We start from the raw sequence: 20,715 nt of genomic DNA on the forward strand, positions 1-20,715 counted from the left end.
TTCTGAGAATTCAATAACCAAAGTTAGGGGAAAAACAAAAAATATATACTTTATTGTACTCTGCAGAGCAAGTGGTGGGATTTTAACAAAATAAAAGTCACATATATTCTCATGGTAACATCAACGTCGATTCTTCTTGGACGAGAAAACACAGATGGAGCAATATTAAATCGCTGCTGGTATATCTTTCGTAAAAACACAAATGTCGACAATCCACACACACGCACACAAATAAAAACACTCATGTTGAAGAATCAACACTGGCCGAAAGAATGAAATTACAGGCGGAACACATTTATAAAGACAGATTTCAGAGGGCAAGCTCACAATCAAGTGCACATACAAATCAGTTGGTCGATGTATGAGACACATGCTCATTCCTCACAAATCCACTATGTGGCCAATTACAAAGATATGCGAGGACATCGGGCCCCTTTAATTAGCGGACATGTGATTTCTCTCATGTCAGCAGGTAATGAGAGAGGCCACAGTGTAGATGTGTGTGAACATCATTCTGAAACCTGTACCAGCGATACTTTGTCCACGGTCAACGTCAACGCCAAACTTGAGAAGTTGTGAAGACAGGGGTTTTCAAACAGGGTTCCTCAAATGATCAACCTCTGGCTCATCACATGACCCGTGACTGTACTTTTTCAAGTTTAGCTTGATTGTGGGAAAAAGGTCACTTTAGTAAAGCTATTGTATTATGTTCAGAAAGCAGAAGTGATGACTTTGTTACAGAAAAAACAGAAGTGAACACAGAGCAAGGAAGGTTTGGACTGTGACACTAGGGGAGTCTAAAAAAAATATATGAACACTATGATTTGACAAGGCAAATAAGACAATACTGATTAAGAAGATGATGACCTGAAAAGATTAACAAAAGCACAGTTTTGGTTGTAACTAAAGGATTTAAAGTTTAAAGGCTACATAAAAACCATTAAGGCAGGTTGAAGTGAACGTAAACCTGTACGATGACAGGTAAATATGAGTAACACAACACTATGTGAACCAAACAAATCAAAACACCCACAAATAACTAGAAAAATGAGATTTGAAACTGCTGTAAAAGACAATGCATTCTTGAGTTTGATAAACACAATAAGGCTGAGAAGGCACAGTTATTTCTTGCATTTTTAACTTTTGCACTTGTTTTTGTACATGACATGTTTTGTTTGATTGAAAAAAAAAGAACTAAGAAAATCTCCTTTGGTTGCTTCATCCACAGCTAGCATTGCATTTCAGCTTAGATACACATGCATGTAAAAATGGGCAAATGAGCACAATAAATGAAAACCTGAGTAAAAAAAGAAGAAAAAACCTTTGTGTGAAATCTCCCTTGTTCATGAACATGGAAAACTTGAATGTAAAGTGAACTTCCCCCTGTGTGTAAGGCTTATTTTGGTGAAGTCAAATGACAAACATTCCCTTTTGTTCCCTTTTATTCAGTCTAACCCTCTGAATATCTGAGATGTAGCCTTTCTGTCATGTATCGTTTAGAGAAGTGTATTACGCCAGGACACACCGCCCTCCTGCACCTGTGGCTAACAGCAACTTGTAAAACTGCTGCAGCTGAGCTGCTCCCAACACCATTGTTCTCCATCGAGTTTGCATTAATAAAAAAACAAAAAACAAAAAACAAAACTCTTTTACACACTACAAAAAAAAAAACTGATAACACCCACTAACATCTGTCTTTTTTTCCCAATGCGAATGGTTACAATCAACACACATTCCCAGGTTGAATGACTGCAGTGGTCGCAGGTGTTTATCAGCTACAGCTCTGATCGGCAGTGATAGAAACATTCGCCTGCACAATGCTGTGGTGCACAAATACTTTACCATCCATCTCTGTTCAGTGCTCAGACATCAGTCAGTTAGCATTGAGCTGTAAGGAAAATATATTTGAAAAATGAATATTTCCACTGTGACATTAAATGTGACACATCAGACAGAAGATAAAAGGCAAACTGGTCCAGCAACGGGAAAAGGAGACGATTGCCTATTTTTAGCGTGTTTAACAGCGTTTTAAAAAAAGCTGAGTAGACACACACTCACTTTGTCATACACCTGGCGCAAAAGAATGATTCGTTTCATTCCATTACAAATCTAATTTATATTTAGATTAGTCAGAAAAATGCAAAGCATGTGCTATATTCGAAACGCTCACATCATGAGGCAAAAATAGGCGACATGCAAATCTGTAGGTGACGTGCTGCTTATGTGAGCAGAGAGGCTGCTCTGACCTGTTCACATTCTGAAACTCTGTGTCGGACATTCACTGCTCAGGCAGGCGGTGTGACTCTGGCATTACCATTTGGACATGATTTGTTCCCAAGTAACATAAAAAGCATTAAATGCCTCCCAAGACATCAGCAACCAAAGAACATGAGGATGTGCTGGAATAAACCTTCAGAAAGCAATTTTGGCTGCAATCACCAAAAAGCCTCTGAAATTTGACCACAGTCCTTGTAGACAGTGACCTAAGAGGTAAGGAAAGTTCGGCCAATGCACAGTAGAGACAAGGACTGGGTGGGAGGTGTTGAGGCATGTTCAGAAGTTTGGAAAATGTCAAAGCACTTCATCTAATCTTCAGAACCTAACTCAGTGGTTTTGTGTGTAATTCACCAAGAGGACTAGGGTGGAGCCACTACAAAATATTAAGTAAAAAATAAAAAATAATATTCTCGCCACTTGAACATTGTAAGTCCATGCAATACGGGCCAAGAGGAATCAACAATTTCACCCTGCAACTCTTCAGAGAACAAATATACCACAACAACTATAAATGTATCTTTACTTTCCCATATTGAACCATCAAACGCATGAACCGAGGTGCTCATGATTCGATTCCAGTTCTGCCAAGTCCAAAAACGCTGCTGCACTTTTGCAGTGGCCGAGAGTGCGGTTCCTGTGGTCCCTTATCCAGTTTTGGGTGGTGGTGCAACAAAATCCGGGTTGTACGCTGGCTGGGCTAGGTAGTCCATGTGTGGGGCTGGAGCACCGGGCTGCGGCTGGACAGGAGGCTGCAGAGGATACGCTTGCTGTCCGGGGGTGAATGCAGCCTGGCTGTAAGGCATCGGGTTGGGAGGGTAGCTAGGACCGGCTGGACAGAGAGAAAGGACGGAAAGAGGATCAAGGAGCTGAAAATATTCTGACAGTAATCATTACGTCAGTTCCGTCAAGGCAATTTCTTACAATACAAAATCTGGACCTGACTCAACTTCAGCGTCCGAGATTATTCCACCTCCACCTCTGACTGCAGCTTTTCTGATGTACCCAAACTGCATAATGTGCTTTAAAGCTACACTGTAATGTGTCATTACTCTATGTTTAAGGGTTCTTTAAAAAAAAAAATCATCAACTTTGTGTAATGATCATGTTACTCCTGAAAACCACAAAACTTATTTGTCCATTGTCTGCAGATCCATTTGATCAATGCACCCCTCTTAACATCTGTATAAAGTACAGAACAGCTACATTTATTTATTTACTTCATCACAGTTGGCATTAGGCAGCTGAATCAGTTACCGCATCTGAGACACACTGCTACCTCTTTTTAGTTGAAGCTGATTAATCTTTATTCATTTTAGGGAACATTTAAACATTCTCTTCCCCCTAAGTTTTAATCTCTCTATTTAGTCAACAACAACTAAAAACATTTCAGTGCAGTTTCTTTCTCTCAAGAAAAGCCCTGTTGCTTTATTAGGGCTATATTCATTCATTTGTTAAACATATCACTGCAACTGTTAAGCCTGTGTTGAACAGCAGTGGATAACATTAACAGAAAATAAAATGAGGTCTTTTTAAGTCTTTATCAAGACCATTGTGAATGCAAGTCCAGAACTATTTTATGTCCATACTGGCAAAAGGGTATGAAGGATATGAAGGAAAATTGGCAGTCACTGTTTGCTTTTCTGAATTTCTGATGTGTGACCCAAATACTTACATTTACCAATTACACTAAGGCATCAAAATAATTTGATTTTAAAGACCTACGGAAACACTGAATATTAAGTGAACATCTAGATGAGGATCAGGATGAATGACTGCCACCATTAATGCTTTAAACATTCTCACCAATAGCAGACCAAAAGCTAGCCAATGGTAGCCATATTACATTCACATCATTGTACTTGTGGATTGTCTCAGCGGTTTTGTTGCCACTTCCTGTCCAATTCTCAGTGGGTTGGTCTGTGTAGTTAGTCCATTAATCTGCTACTTTCTCCCTCTGCAGAATCACTTATGTTATTTAACATTACTGGCAGAGTAACTTATCCAAGTGGGAGCTTCAGTGTATTTGTTCAGTTTGAATGTGCTTCAATTCTCCATACGCAGGCAGGTCAATGAATAACACTGATTAGTTAGGTTGTCCATTTGTCCATCTTTTTTGTTTGTCATTGTTAAAGAATGTGATGCTTTAGTCATAAATCTCCTTTTCCTTTTTAGTCCAGACAACAAATATTTTCTGCCACTGTTTTTGTAGACAGAATTTATACTGGTAGTGTGTTATGAAAGGGGAAGTTTGATTTGAGAACAGGCTGAAACAAATACACCTGTACCTCTTTGTCTAGGTTAACAAAACCCAACACTCACTGGCTTCCTGATATGTTGGTGGAGGTCCTGCTGTGAGCGGTTGTCCGTGGTAGGGTGACGTTGGCATGGGCTGCGCTCCGTAACCTTGGGGTGGCGGGTGAGATCCATAACCTTGGGGTGGGGGGTGAGATCCGTAACCTTGGGGTGGGGGGTGGGCTCCGTAGCCTTGAGGTGGGGGGTGGGCTCCATAGCCTGGCTGCACTGGCACGGGCTGGTAGGATGGGTACTGGGCTCCCTGGTAGGACTGAGGCTGTGCAGGTGTTGATGTCTGCTGCCGGGGGTACTGCTGAGGAGCAGTGGTGACCACTGTGGTGTGGGTGGTGGTAGCGATCACAGCTGTAAGCAAACACAACACAGAAAAGATGAGAGATAGAGCCAATAAAAGTTTGGGTGCTTAATCTCAGTTTCAGTTGAAGTGGGGGAGTACAGCAATGGGAGGAATTGCTGAGAAGTTTGCTGAGAGGTTAACCACCATTGACTTTCATCACCACCAACAAAGGGGCTCATGATTATTCTTACACAATGGTAAGTACGAAGCATTACCACAACAACCAAAAACAGCAGATGTTCAGATTCCATTCAGAGAAGTTAGTTGGTTGTGCAACAGAAATAAATCAAGTCAATGTTCTACAAATGTTCCTGCTCCTGAATTGTAATTTGTTTACTGTTATATAAAACATTGCATGAGCTTCTTCATTTTCACTGAAGGGAAGACATGGACTCAAGTGTGTCATTTTTACTGGGCTTACTTTTCAAAATTAACATTTAAATACAAGTATTGAAACACTGAACGGAGTCAACTGTTGTAACCAACTCTGTCTACACCAGCAGTGTGTGTATTTTTTGACTTTCCAAGCCTCTGGTTTTAACTCTCACACTACCCACTGTCTGCCCTGTGCTACTGCTTTAGGTTTTTGAGGTTTGAATCAGCCTGGAAGGCAGACGTGCAGACAATAGTCAGGGCTGGAAAATAATACACCCACTGTGTTTTCAGATACACAGTCACACTAAGCACTTGATCTATTCTGTTATTATAGTCAATATTGTTATAAAAAGAGACTAAAAAGGACGGTACTGAGACTATGACCAAGTATCAGGAAACTACACATGATTTGGTTTGTACATGCTGAGATTTACACAGCGGTTGAAAATCAATGTCAGTGTTATTTGTTACTTGCTAGATTGATATAAATAAATTCATATAAAAACATAAACACAGAACCAGAGCCCTCTTGGGATTATCAGTGTTTTGACTACACCCAACACTGTGCAACTTAAGTGAAATAGAAACTGTATTGTTTAGAAATCATTATGTGAAGCCTAGGGGGAGAAAAGATATGGAAAACAAGTGTGTGTGTGTGTGTCTGTGTGTCTGCCCCACCATTTTTTTCCCCTAACAGAGAGGGAGTCATCATGACCACTTCCTGTAAATGACGTGGGATGGTCTGGAGTTTTCCCCCAGTGGTTGTCCTGGAAACTATGACTCACACGAGGTGGAGCGCTCACATTCCTGGATGTGATCCTGACAAGCAACAGTCCCAGTCAGGGAATCCACATTCTCGCCTGCTGTGTTTTAGCCTACCACTCTACTCTGGAGTTGAGACACTGCACGGATCAAGCTAGCTAAAAGACTACACTGACAGGAAGTGAAGAATCTGCACTATTTGCGATGGTGAACATGTTCCATTATTGACGGGAATGTACACACACCTCGGGGTGCTTTCCCCCACTTTGGGGAATTCATTCATTCATTCATTCATTTCTGTCCATCTCTGATTGCACAACGCTTGTGTAGATAAAAGGCGTGGCAATGTTTTCCCTGTTTAGGCACACACTTACTGTTAGTTTGTTGAAATGTTGAGTCCAATTTATATTTGCATCTCTCCGTCCTTCTCTCTTCCTTCCTGACACTTGTCTAAGCCAGCCTCATGCAAGAACCACTTGTACGAACAGATTTGTTCTCAGACGAACACAAAAGAGTGATTGAAGAGAATTTGTGGTGTTTGGTTTTCTCATACAGTATCTTAGTTACCAACTAAATTCCCTGTTGTATGAGTCAGGGGAATAATTGATTTTGCCCTTAACCATTATACATTTACGTAAATCAATTTGGAATTTGAAAGACACCAAAATTTGCAAGAACAAAAGTAGGACAAAACCAAAAGTACAAATATGGTTATCAGTATTATGATTTTCAAATAAGATCATTATTATTATTATTTTTTGATTTTTTTTTTATTTGCAACTGCATAGCAACATGTAGACTTTAGGGTCTTTATGCAGGTGCCTGTCCATATTCTGTTGCACCCTACTTAGCAGCATCACCTACATTAGGTAAAAAAAAACTCTCTTGTTATATCTATGGGACAGTAACATCCCTCTCTGTCACCTCTCATATAAATCAATGACTGCTTTGCTTTAAAATTACCTTTTAGATTTGAGCTTCATCTGCTACTGTTCCCTCCTAACTTCTGCCACAGTACAGCACTACTCTGATAACATACCTGTGGCAGCTCTACTATTGATATTTATTAATTGTTTTAGATCCTCTAACACCACCACTGACTCTGCTAAACATATTTTTTATCCACTAATTTACAGGAGCTAAAAGTTTGCCGAATTAATTTATTTATTTGTGATATTTTTGTCAATGACATTCTGCTCACACAGAGCAGAACCAGTAGCTTTTTTATACCAGATTTTGTGGCGATCAGGTGGCATACATATGTGTTCATTTAAGAAAGACACAGGCAGAAGTAAGGTTTACATAAGGTAATCTAAATGTTCATGCATTGAACCCACTTACTCTGTTTGTCTCTGCAAGATTCCTCAACAGAGGTGAACAGATGCCAAGGCATGCTAATATTAGCAGATATCTCTAAAACACAGTACATAGATGTCTTTGACACGTTAAAACTGTTATTTCTTCACATTCTGCTGATAATATTAGTTTGTTTTTCGAAAGTTTTAAACAAAATTTCTAGTCATGTTACAAATTGTACCTTTAAGGGCAAGGCTGATTAAATTCAGTATGTTTTTATGGCTGTGGCGCTCAGCTGCAAGTCCATTCATCCCTACTGAAATGTAAATCTTTAAATACAGCTAAGAAATACACAGTTTCATTTTTTTAGAGGGGCAAATTTCCCATGGTTATTCCTTAACCATCAGGGCACGGCAGCTTAAAGCAAACATTTATCCAACAAGGAAATAGTGTATTTGCTGGGGACTATTTTAAGCCACAGGGTTGGGGTACAGGACGTTTACGTATGAGGGACTGAGGTCTACTGTACAGGAATAAACTACACCAGGCTCTAGTTACACAGGCAATACTTGTTAACTAGATGAACTCATTATTGGTTGAGGTTTTTACTTTTTACATTTATCAAAATATAGACTATCGACCTATCCTTTGATGAGGGCCATTTCATTAAAACCAGAACTAAAAATTAGAACTGAAAACCAGAGCTAAGCAGGCCTTGACTTGTGAAACGGCAGCGTAAACTACAGCAGTATTCAAGTTTGGCTTGTGTTCCAAACAGCAATTATCACTGGAGACTGTACTGATTCAGCAACCTGCAGCATACACTTATCACCACAGAAGATCATTAAAAAGCCACAGTGAACCACTGCAGAGCGTGCCTAATGATGGCAAACAATATTAATGTCAAAAGACAAACATCACAGAATGAATCACATCTTTGTAACTGCTGTCAGTGTCTTGAATCCATTCATTTCATTTCTAAGCTTTGTGTCTGTGTCTGTGTTATAAGAAAGGTCAAGTCACAACAGTAATGAAAGTCATAAGGTGGGTGGGCCAAACATGCTTCAAATGAGTGTCCTGATGTTCTGTATCGAAAACTAGATAAATACTCCCAGCACCCTGGAAACCAAGAGTCTGATATCATCATGAAGACGTGGTCAAAAAGTGGTAGATTTGAAAGGTCATCTGATACCTAAATATGGCTACTAAATACTGAGACTACTAAGGGAAAGTCAAAACAAAATTTCAAAAATGCATGTGTCCGCATTACAGTGTACTTCCCCTTTACTACAGCCCCTGAAACTTTTGACTTCTGTAAACATCAAGGGTGTAGAGCTCTATCTCATTAATCAGGATTAGTAGATAGTGGGGAGGGCTACTTACGTCTTGGCTTGCGGCACATCTTGTACAGGCAGCAGCAGGGACAAACACAGCAGCAGACGACTATGAGCACACTGGCAACAAGGCCAACAATACCAAGGACCATGGGAAGTGGTGAATAATGGGAACGACCCCAGTCTATGCTAAAAAAGGAGCAAAGAGGAAATCACATGAGTGAATACTGATGTTGCAATTACATTATGGCACATAAGAAAAAAAACATTTGTCAGGCAGCCTTTCCTGGAAAACACAAATCAGTTCTCTATTATACATACAGAATACTGTCAAGTTTGTAAAATCCTGAAATAGACATCAGACATGCTTAATATTCTGCAATGTAAATCTACAATCCTGCTGCAGGTTGCAACTGATTCACATATTAACTTCACGCTGGTGGTCGTGCACAGGAAGACACCACTTCCTGTTTCTTGACTGCATAACTGTTGCAACAGGCTGCAACAACACATCTATGACATGATGACACCGGGACAGAAAGAGAGAATCAGAAGGGGCCCACTTCAAATATTTCTGTCTCACCATCTAACACAGAAATTGACACCTGTAATTAGAAGTAATTTATCATCTATTACAGAATAAAACAGTAGTATACCAGTTTTCTTGTTCTTCCTCGGTAAAACGCCAGAAACTATCTTGACAGCAGTATCTATTGTTACAGCTTCCACAACAGAATCCAGTCCGGCACGTCTTGGATTCATAGTACGTGTAGTGCACATCTGTGTACGATTCACAGTCCTTGCTCCCCGCTGTAACAGAGCAGAGACAAAAAGCAGAGAAGAGCCAGACAGGTTAGCATCGCTATAAGATTAACGAAATACACACATGCCTCATTTCACAGCTTTAAGGTTTTAGATATTAAAGCTATAGAACGAAACACAAAATGGATGGAAGATGTATTAGGAGCTATTTTTTTTGCCACTTCAGCATATGTTTCAGTAATGTGAGGATTTGCTGCAGACAAAAACAAAAGCTATTTAAATAACTCTGAGCCACTGAAATTGTATTACACACTATATTATGGCAGTTTATGGACAAAACTGTTTGAGTCAGAGCCCTATTGATACACTATTTTTGAAGCCATGCTACTACCATTACTAGAAAGACAAAAAAAAAAACCATCTAATCTCAATATATCAGTCAATGTACACACATTTCTTCAAATGATCCCTCAAATGTGGATCAAACACTTAATAAATGCAGGATGGATTGCAGTTCTTTTTTTTAATGACATCAGCGCAGTTAAACTGCTAATTTAATAACTATACAGTCTCCCAAACATCTTGTATTATCATGCTCTCTAAAAACAAGTTTTCTTATCAGTGCATACTGGACAACATGTAGGCCAATACAGAGACATCTGTCATAGGCCAATATCAACCAATAATACTGACCAAACGATACTGGTCAACCTCTAATTTTAAGAGGCTTTAAGTAGCATGTTACAGGTAAAATACTTATAGATCATGAGATAAGCTGTACGATACAATTAGTATGTATATACGCCAACACTAATATCTGGTGCTACCAAAATAAACCCACAGTTGCTACTGTACTAGCTAGCTCAAAGTACATTAATGCAGTGTAATAGAACAGTCGTGTAATAGATTCTGCATCGGCTGATAAACGTTATGATGTCCAGTCTTTGCTGGGACTACATAGAAATATGGTGAACTTTATGGTCATTGAGTCGCGTTATAAATGAAAGATCTTTCTTAACCCTCCTCTATCAATGCGGTTTAGCTAGAGCCGTTCACTCCCATGGATTTTCCAAGGCAAAGACGAACAGTGTCTATTTACAGGGCTCATCACACCACATCCAACAATAGCGACACAGTCGAGGAAATGCCAAAGCATCTACAACAACTAGTTAACTGAGTCGACCACTTCTCCTTAACGTCTGCATCTTGATTCTTTCTTTGTCAACCAAAGCCGACACTGACATTTTAAGAAGAGGAACTGGTACCGGAGTGCTTGCCCCGTAGCAAACCGGATTTAGCGGAGACACATTGTTGTTAAAGCAGTGTCGGCGATGCTAACGTCACTGGCATCGCCCCGAATTTGGTCCGTTTGAGCCGCCGCTACTCTGTTTAGCTAAGCTAACTGCGGCTAACGTTTAAAACACGCAGTAAAGAAATAAACAACGACACAACTACGTGGCAAACACAGAAGAATGCAACGACTAGAGGTTTAAAAATCAAACTCACCGGACACATATTGGGCCAGGGTCACACACAAAGCCAACACAACAACACTGCACAGGCCTGGCGCCATGGCTCCTGAAAGATTCCCGGATTCAGGCAGGCAGGACTCGAGTTCTGACAGTTGGAGCGGAGCTGCAGTCTGCTGAGCGACTGCTGCAAAGATCGTCTAAAAACACAGTGGCCTCACTCAGTCGAAGGCCCGCCCACCCTTCCGTCATGGATTCTTTTCCTCTCTGCGCTGATGATCTGTGACAAGCAATTTGTCCAGCTGAGGTTATTTTTTATATCACTGCCACTGACCGCAGTTTCTTTTTAAATTAAAATTGTAAATAATAATAAATAAAGCATGCCCTCCTTTTAGGAGCGGGCGATACTGATACCAATACTTTTTACTTGAAAATTCCTGAACATTGAATGATTTTGTACTTTTGCCTTAAATTAGCTGATCATGATTATAATAATAATAAAACACAGGACAAAGATTTTAGCCAAATAGGAAAATAATATTTAACATAATTAAATCTATAACCTATCTGCATGTAGCCTAAATCGAAATACTGATGTTCCTTAAACAGATACACAAAGGGGTTATTATAATCTGCCATATTCATATTTCAGAATGAACCTGAGTGAGCGGAGTGAGAGAGGTGGAGATGAGTAATGCACATAAGGACTGACTGTGGTGACACCAAAAGCGATAAAATCACCTGTGGTCACTCTGGTCGCTCACATGGCGTCGCGGCATTTGCCTTTGTGGCAGCGACTGCAGACTGAAGTGACCAAAGCGACCGAAGGGGCGGGTCTTTCAAGCAGCAGGCATAGGCCTATATAATAATCCATCTATTACATTGGCACCCAATTGGCTGTCACCACACGATTGCGCAGCTGCTCATTTGCATAAAGTTGAGCTTCTGTCAACTTTTGTCGCTCGACTGGCGTTGCTGAAATCACGTCGCCCAAGCTGCCTTTCGCCCTGATGCTCCTCGTTGCCAGCATACATTGAAAATGAATGGCACAAACTCTGTGAAGAAATACAAGTGATTTGCTGAACTTATAGAAGAGAAACTACAAGAAAAATATCTCATTGCGCTATCGATTCGATACCAATACTCACCTTGGTATCGATACTATCAATATTTGGATCGATCTGCCCACCCCTACCCCCTTTACTTTCACTAACTATGGGAGGGGTTAGTCATTAGTCATTTATACTTTAGTGAATGGTTTCTGCTTATACATGTATTTATTTAGAATTCTGCATGATGTAAGCACAAGATTCAACTAAGTAATATAGGCTTCAAAATCGTACTTCAACTTTGTGTCCAGCTGGTTTATAACCCTTATCGAACGTAATGTATCTTCAAATAGCTGGTGCTATCTGATACCAGTCCAGAACTCGAAGTTACTGTAATGAACTAACTATAGCCTAACTAAGTATGAGTGTCCTTTGCTTGATTACTGCTTATCAAAACTTGTTGTCTATAAATTTACCGCTGAATGACAGTTTGATTTGATGAAGTGAAAACAAAATGGCAACTCAGTTTGACTACCAAGCAAGGGCAGATGGTATTGCACAACAAAGTTTGTGGTAATAGGAAATGCTTATGAGTTCTCTTATGGAGGAAGACTTATCAGTTGGTTGCACTCTCACATATACGGGACGCGGCCGCTGTATCTTCTTTTGCTTGAGTGGGTGCTGTGGGCCGTGTCCACTGATGTGTGCAGCTGGCAAACAGCCAGGACAGAAGTGCATCCGGCGGCTGAGGGCAGGCTGGTGTACTTGTGGTTGCAGAGAAACGAAAGCACCTCCCTAATTTTTTTATGTAGCCAAACATTTCTGGTCCAGACATGAAGCTAATGGTAATTAATTTCACATGGCTCCCGGTGAAGCCTTTTTCTGTTTCACTTACTCATCTAACTCAATAAAAACAACTCAGAGAGGATTCGTGGATGTGGTCCTGTTTGGGCTTTGAGACAGGAGCGTAAGTGACAGATTATACTGTGGTTTACATATACTAAATGAGGCTGTGGTTGATGCACAGATTATTTTTGTTTGCGAAAATTTCCTGATTTCACGTGGGCAGTGGTGGGGACTATATGTGGCAAAATGAGAACGTGAGAAACTATAGATCCTGCAGTCACAATATTCCAAAAGTAAAACTACAGATTATGGAGCACAGAACGGTCTGTCATCATTATGCAAATATGCATTTAGCATCGGATAATTTACAAGCATTACTGTTAAATTAAGGTATAAACAGGATTTTTATGTTGCTGTGTCAAACATTTCAACCAGTCTGGTTTAAACGCATAAACAAAAACATATTGTATTTGTTAGTGTCCCAAATATAAGGAAGCCCATTTCCACCAGTTAGATTAAAAAAAAAAAAAAACAATGAAAACTGATCATTAGAAAAAAAAAATGGCCATGCTAAGTATGAGAAAAAAAGGCAGAATTATGAGATAAATGTTGACTTTTTATCTTATAATATTTACTTTGATCTCATAAATCTCAGTTATAGGTTTCATTGGAATTGCCATCACTGAGAGCATATCTTGCTCAGCAAACATCACCACCCTGGCTTTAAAAAGCACAGAAAAGGTTTGGCCTCCTGCAGAAACTTAAGAAGGCTCATTTCTGGAGCAAGATTCTGGTCAGCTTTCACTCAGGAGCAATAGAAAGCATCCTGGAGGCAAAGATCACAAACTGGAATGGTTCCTGCACAGCCCAGGAAGGGGAAGGTCCCACGGGCGGTTATTAAAAATGGCAATAACATCCCATGTAGAGGGCATTAGTGACATAGTTGAAGTGAGATGTCTGCACAGAGGCCAAAAGACACAAAAACAGGACAATACCAACCCCAGCCACAGTCTGTTCATCCTGCTACCATCTGGTAAAAAGTACAGAAGTATTCATCAGACTATAGGGAGCAGCTTTGTTAATCAGGCTATGAGGCTCCTGACCTAATCCTCAACACTCTGTTGTTTAAAAAAAATTACAATACATTTACCTTGTACCTTGATTTAGCGTAGGAACATGTTTTTCATCAAGTTGGTTTTCATCTTTTTAGCTGGGGGACATGGACTTCCATACAATAAGGCTAATAATAAGGTAAATAAGAAAATTACATCTACATGTATAAATTGCCTTTAATGTATACAGAGAATTGAAAGAGTTAAAGATCTAAATAAAAGACAAGATGTGTCAGAAGTTAAGCCCTGCATGTTAGAAATTATTGCCAACTCCTAACGTGACCTGCAGGGGGCAGCAACATACCATTCGTTTGTCCCTTAGTTTATCCATGCTGTTTTCAGGAGGTCACTTTAGGACAAGGTCTGAAGACAAAAGACTCTATAGAGACCCTCAGTGCCAAGATGGGAAATGTAATACATTTAATACTTCTCTTCTCTACTTTTACTTTTTGATGCCTTCTTGCACACGAAATAAAGATGTGCTCTTTACACAGTCTGAGTTACGTCTGTCGCCCATTTCAGGCTCAGTGTCTCTTTTTCAACAACAGGGGTCACCTGTGCACAGGAAATCCCTCTACTCCACCGACCACATGACAGCATCGTCTTGAGTTTAAGTTAAAGTTCACGACATGTATGTTGACATGTATGTCAATAAGTGTATCCATTCAAAATTAGGCATACAGCACTTGAAAGGGGCAGTCTAAGAGTCCTCTTTTAACATGGAGTAAACAGACATCCACTGATGTCCTTGTGAATTCGCAGCACCTGTCCCCTGTCAGCACAGTCGATAAACATACTGTGATTTATATGCAAAGTATTTAGGTCACAACACGTAGAAATATGTATGTATATATACCTTCAAACACTGACATAGAAAACACAATTCTAAAGATAACTGTTTTATTACATGCGTGACTCGCACGAGACTGGTAAGATGGCCTATGACGTAAACGAACAAGATATCGCGAGACTTCCGCCTGGTCTCGGCCGTGGTTGTAAGCTCTTATAAGCACTTGCACATCCACGTCCTTTTCGTTCGTCCTCAGTGCAGGATAACGCAGCAGTCATCTTCCTCTCTTCGTCTTAAAACGACTTATTTTTTTATCAGTCACATCGGAGTCGCTCCGCTGCTGTCATCCTGCCCACTGCACTATTTATTGAGAGGATAACGACATCAAGTGTGAAGTTTTCAAGAGGTAAGTTTCTTATTTTGTCATCCTGACCCCTCACTTTTGGTTTTAGCTTCTTAGCTAATGCTAGCAGCCTAGCTAGCTAACGTTAAGCTCGGTCACCCTGCAAGGACCACGAGCCATAGAGCTTTACATTAAAACTCATCCTGTTTTACAGTAAATACTGTTTATTTTCATGCTCTAACCTACCAGATTATTTAAGTGTTAACATTAAAAACAGAAAGTCGTGACTTTTGCTGTCTTTAATGTTTAATGAGCGGTGCATGATTTTTCCGAGAGACCCGTTAAAAGCACTCAAAGCTCATGATCGCTTGCAAACGATTCAAAATGTCGACTATTATTAAGCTCGCAGTCTCAATAACAGCAGCCAAAGGCTTGTGTAAATAACCCTGTTCATCGTTTGTTGATAAACATATACGAGTGTAAGCAAGGACACCGGTACAGTCAAAGGTTTCATAATCTGTCGTCATACAGTTATCATTATAACACCAGTTACATGCTCACGGGTTGATTGTATGAGAGACAACACGAAGTCTGATTAAATGTATATAGGTAGCCTACTGACCTATATGTGTAGGTACTGTTAGTTTCACACCAAAATGGGCTTTCTGGCTTATATCCCTTTTCCCGAAACTTATAGGGGGGGCCAAGTGTGGGAGTGATCACTGTGTCGAGGAATGTGTAAACCTGGCTCCGTCTGGGTGGAAGGTTACGACACTTGGATTGACGTAAACTTCGTAATTTTCGGTTTTACGCAATCACACTTTTCAAGAAAATAAGATTTTAACGTATTTATTACAAGGTCACGTTCAGACACCTGTTGCAGTGACCCCAGCAGTTCAACCAATCCAGGAAATAAGATGGTAAAGGAGTCATTTGAGAGGACAATTGACACAAACTGGTAAAGATCCTGGTGGTGTTGGTTTCAGGGAGGTGCTCAAAACCTCCTTTTATACACGAGATAGCAGGCTATTGTAACTTTAAGCAGTTTTGCTTGAAAGTCTCTTATTGACCTTGAAAATCACTGTTTAACAAAAAATGTTCATTTAAGAAAACAGAAAACTTAATTGGCCTATTTAAAACATTAAAATACACTGACCTTTAGCAATTAATTTCTTGTCAGGCCTTTCTTTTGTATTGTTGAAATATCCCTTGCAGATTGTTTTGGTCGGTCAGACAGTAGGACACTTTGGGAATCTATTATGTATGATTATTGACTTATTGTGTGTAAATTACATTGAAATTGTTTTAACCAGCAAAAAAAGGGGGGGGGGGGGGGACTGTCCATTGTATCTCTGGTTGTACTGGGCCTTTAAGTAAATACCTTGCAAAACAGGTTTCTGTGGCACATGGAAGTTTTACTTAAGTTTCATCTGTCTCATTTACTCCTCCAGACAATCATCGTCATCAGTACTGAGTATGGATGTGCTGTTGCGTCGCTGTCCGTTCCTGGCTCGTGTGCCCCAGGCCTTCCTCCAACAGACCAAAAAGTCTCTGGTGGTGTACGCCCAGCAATGCCCCATCATGATGGAGCTGGCCTCTAAGCCCATGGCTCCATCAATGGCACGGGCCTTATGCTCCTCCTCTTCATCCTCCTCGTACCAGAAGACAGAGGACACCATGTCTGCCAGTGAAGGTGAGGGTCACAAATAAGGAGTAGATGCATTTTTTCCCCCCACTTATTTAACACGGTCATGACATTATATAAGTGTTGTACTCAAGTTAATGAAATAACTGAAGTATTGCTGTGAATGCTATTGTTCATAAGGTTTTAGTAGTGAGATATTTAAAGTTTAAAACTTCTTTCATCCTCTTGCAGCCAAGGAAGTGGAGCCCAAGCTGCCTGCTGGCCACCCTATGCCACCCCAAGGCCAGTCAGTGGCCTCTAAATGCCCTTTTCTGGCTGCCGAGATGGGCCAGAAGAACAGCAGTGTTGTTCGCCAGGTTGGCATGGAGTTCCAAGAGGATGTTCAGGAAGTCCGTACTGTCCAGAAGGGTAAGAGTCATTTAGAAATGGATTCGATTACATTGTTTTGACCCATTATTCCATAAATGACTCTAAACTATTTTTTGTCCTCCCTTGACCTTATTTTAGAAGTGTCCCCTTCCCAGCTGAAGAAGCCGTCCACGGACAGTAACATGAAGGGAAGTGGAGATGAGCAGACTAATCTGATGAAGGCTCTCCTGAAACAGCGTCCTAAAAGGGTCTCCCACCTGCTGCAGGACAACTTGCCCGATAGTAGTATGTTTTCTTAATGCATTGTGACAACTTATTGAAAAGGAAAAGTATTTACACAGAACTGTCAATTTAAATGTAAGAGTTGTTAAAATCAGTTAGTCATTGTGAAGTTTGTTATGGTCCGTTTTTGTAAGTTGAGCAGAGACTTTCATCACATTAGGTATTGCTCCATTGATCCCAATGCAAGCCTTATTAAGCAAGCTTTGTCTCTTCTGTTACAGTGTCCCGCTTCCGCTATGATGACTTTCTTGAGAAGAAGATAGTAGAGAAGAAGAACGACCACACATACCGTGTGTTTAAGACTGTGAATCGTCTGGCCAACGAGTTTCCGATGGCTGATGACTTCTCGGGATCCTTAGAGGAAAAGAGGGAGGTCTCTGTTTGGTGCAGCAACGACTATCTGGGCATGAGTCGACACCCACGGGTCGTCCAGTCCATTATGTAAGTAATGGGGGAATGGTTTGTGTGAGGGTGATGTAGCGGAAAAACACACTTGACTCCGTCCCCTGGGTCTAGATGTGTTTACATGTTATAAGACAAATATTTTTCGTGCGTCTCCATGTCTCCTGCTGACAGAGCACATAGTAATTGAATACAGCATGACCCTCATGAGTGATCCAGTCCATTGTTTGTGTGGGTGTAGAGTGTTAGTTAGCCATAGTGTACACTTAAACTTCACTGGGGCCCAGTGAGGTTGGATGTTTTTCTTCTCCTTTAAGCTTGTCTGAGCTTGCCCAGCTCTCTTGTTGTCTGTACAGCAGTAACACCTAAAAGCAATTTGTTAATTACTATTAGGCAACTCTCTTATCTATCTTAATTATTTATATTTGTCCATGTCTTGTAGTGTTACAAGAATACTTTGTTACTGTTACTGAACAAACAGACAAGATAATATTAAAGTTGTTTGTCCATTTTCTCATCTGTTTCCAGGGATACTCTACGTAAGCACGGTTCAGGGGCGGGAGGCACCAGGAATATCTCTGGGACCAGTAAATTCCATGTGGAACTGGAACACGAGCTGGCTGACCTTCACAACAAAGACGCAGCACTGCTCTTCACTTCCTGCTTCGTCGCCAACGACTCCACCCTCTTCACTCTGGCGAAGATGCTGCCTGGTAAACAAAAATATCTGTTATGCTGATTGCACTTTGATGCAGGTGCTGTTCGGCTAGCTCTCGTTCTCACTTCCTCTCTGTCTTGTCTGCTTTTTTTAGGTTGTGAAATCTACTCCGATGCTGGTAACCATGCGTCAATGATTCAGGGTATCAGAAACAGCGGTGTTAAGAAATTTATTTTCCGCCACAACGATGTCGCCCATCTCAGAGAGCTCCTACAGAAGGGAGACCCCACAAAACCGAAGATTGTGGCCTTTGAGACCGTCCATTCCATGGATGGTTAGTTTGGAATAGACCCATTATTTTTATGTTTTTATTAAACCATCTATAAACCTGGCTTATTACACTGTTGCTCATTAGATGTCATGAAAATCTTAGGAATCACTGACTGGCAAGAAAGTAGATTATAGCTATACAAGAACCAGCATTCAATCAAATTTAGTAATTTTACTAGCCAGGGCAACATCATTTATAGATGTGGGATCAGACAGTACTTACCTATTTTATGCATGTGCTTTGGCTAAGCTTGTCTTTCTATCCTTCCTTCTGTAACACAGGTGCTGTGTGTCCGCTGGAGGAGATGTGCGATGTGTCCCATGAGTTTGGTGCTATCACCTTCGTAGACGAGGTTCACGCTGTGGGCCTGTATGGCGCCAAAGGAGGGGGCATTGGAGACAGAGATGGCATCATGCACAAGATGGATATCATCTCAGGAACACTAGGTCAGCACAGAAACTCTACTCAAACAAATTGTCTATCATATTCTACTGAGAATTTAGTTTTTAAAATGTTCTTGGGTCATTAATATTTGCATAAATTGCTAGTTCTAGCATTATATTTATTTTTTCCATAGATATTTTCCTCTATTTTTAATTAATATGTCTTCATGGAATTGCTCCTAGCTTGTAGGGAATCTTGTAGCACTCTGTTTTGTTGTTACACTCAGGAGGAGGCCTTGTCTGTGTCACTGAATATGTCAGAGGGCTTAAAGAAGCTGGAGCAGCTCTGTTGTTGCTAGGAGACTGTGGGCTCTTGTTGCACCCTTATTGAATTACTCCCGTTTGTTTGTCGCTGTCAAGCGGAGGGGGCATTTATTTCTACCTCAGAGCTCTAAAGCCCTGCTACCCCTGCAGCTGACATTTCAGAGTAATCTAGTTTGTGAGATTACAGTGGGAGGATTTTGTGCAGACCACCGAGTTTGACATGAACAAGAATTAATGCTTGAATGATACAAACCACTAATGTGACACGTCCTCTTCCAGGCAAAGCCTTCGGTTGTGTGGGCGGCTACATTGCGAGCACCGCTGCCCTGATAGACACGGTGCGTTCCTATGCTGCTGGTTTCATCTTCACCACCTCTCTGCCACCAATGCTGTTAGCTGGAGCAAGGCAGTCGATCCAGGTTCTTAAAGGTGAGGAGGGCCGTTCACTGAGACGCAAACACCAGCGCAATGTCAAGCTGCTCCGACAAATGCTGATGGACTCTGGGCTGCCGGTGGTGCACTGCCCCAGCCACATCATCCCAGTCCGGGTAATTATTGTTGACTTTCTTGCTGATTGAAAATATGATGAACGCAAATTGTATACCCAGTCTGTCTCCCCACAGCTTCCGCTCTAATGGCTCTGCATATTTCTGTAATTTTTTCCAGGTATCAGACGCTGAGAAAAACACAGAGGTGTGTGACCTCATGATGAGTCGCCACAACATCTACGTGCAGGCCATCAACTATCCCACAGTTGCCAGGGGAGAAGAGCTCCTGCGTATTGCCCCAACACCACACCACACCCCTGAGATGATGAAATACTTTGTTGGTAAGACAACATAGTCTTGTATTCATGAAGTTAAAATGTAAATTCACTCTGAAGATTAGATTAGAATAAAGATTAACTCAACCTCCTTTCTTCTTTTTCCACTACAGAGAGGTTGGTGGACACGTGGAAGGAGGTGGGCCTGGAACTGAACCCCCACTCCTCAGCAGAGTGCACCTTCTGCCAGCAGCCGCTGCACTTTGAGCTGATGAGCGACCGAGAAAAGTCTTACTTCAGCGGCCTCAGCCACCCTATCTCAGCCTGCGCATAACACTACTCACCACTGCTGGCTGGAGATGGCACATACATGCTCGACACTCATTCCTTTGTCACTGTCATAGAATGCATTAATTATAAGTCCTACTACACATATTATTTAAGATATTCTATGTTCAGATGTTCTATATGCTCCAAATAAAGTATGAAAAGAAAA

General features: G+C 40.9%; 2 protein-coding genes across 3 annotated transcripts; one reads left to right on the forward strand and one right to left on the reverse strand.

Moving 5' to 3' along the window:
* Positions 1-29: 29 nt before the first annotated feature.
* On the reverse strand, positions 30-11,135 carry LOC119021365 (protein shisa-5-like). Its single transcript, XM_037101613.1, has 5 exons — positions 10,960-11,135; positions 9,348-9,501; positions 8,741-8,880; positions 4,597-4,932; positions 30-3,106 (listed from the first exon to the last, which is right to left on the reverse strand). Exons 1-5 carry the CDS (start codon positions 11,024-11,026, stop codon positions 2,922-2,924), a joined length of 882 nt encoding a protein of 293 aa, XP_036957508.1. The 5' UTR covers positions 11,027-11,135; the 3' UTR covers positions 30-2,921.
* Positions 11,136-14,954: 3,819 nt separating this feature from the next.
* alas1 (aminolevulinate, delta-, synthase 1) lies at positions 14,955-20,715 on the forward strand. 2 transcript variants are annotated; one of them, XM_037102101.1, is made up of 11 exons: positions 14,955-15,125; positions 16,514-16,755; positions 16,939-17,115; positions 17,215-17,361; positions 17,580-17,799; positions 18,289-18,473; positions 18,573-18,752; positions 19,031-19,195; positions 19,736-20,004; positions 20,123-20,285; positions 20,393-20,553. In XM_037102101.1, the coding sequence occupies exons 2-11, from the start codon at positions 16,539-16,541 to the stop codon at positions 20,551-20,553; spliced, it is 1,884 nt and encodes a 627-aa protein (XP_036957996.1). In that variant the 5' UTR covers positions 14,955-15,125; positions 16,514-16,538. The 2 variants fall into 2 exon arrangements, with proteins under 2 accessions (XP_036957996.1, XP_036957997.1); XM_037102102.1 differs by lacking the exon at positions 14,955-15,125 and having other exon boundaries at positions 16,539-16,755; positions 20,393-20,715.

Source organism: Acanthopagrus latus, chromosome 6 (genome assembly GCF_904848185.1).
Source record: "Acanthopagrus latus isolate v.2019 chromosome 6, fAcaLat1.1, whole genome shotgun sequence".
NCBI lineage: Eukaryota > Metazoa > Chordata > Actinopteri > Spariformes > Sparidae > Acanthopagrus > Acanthopagrus latus.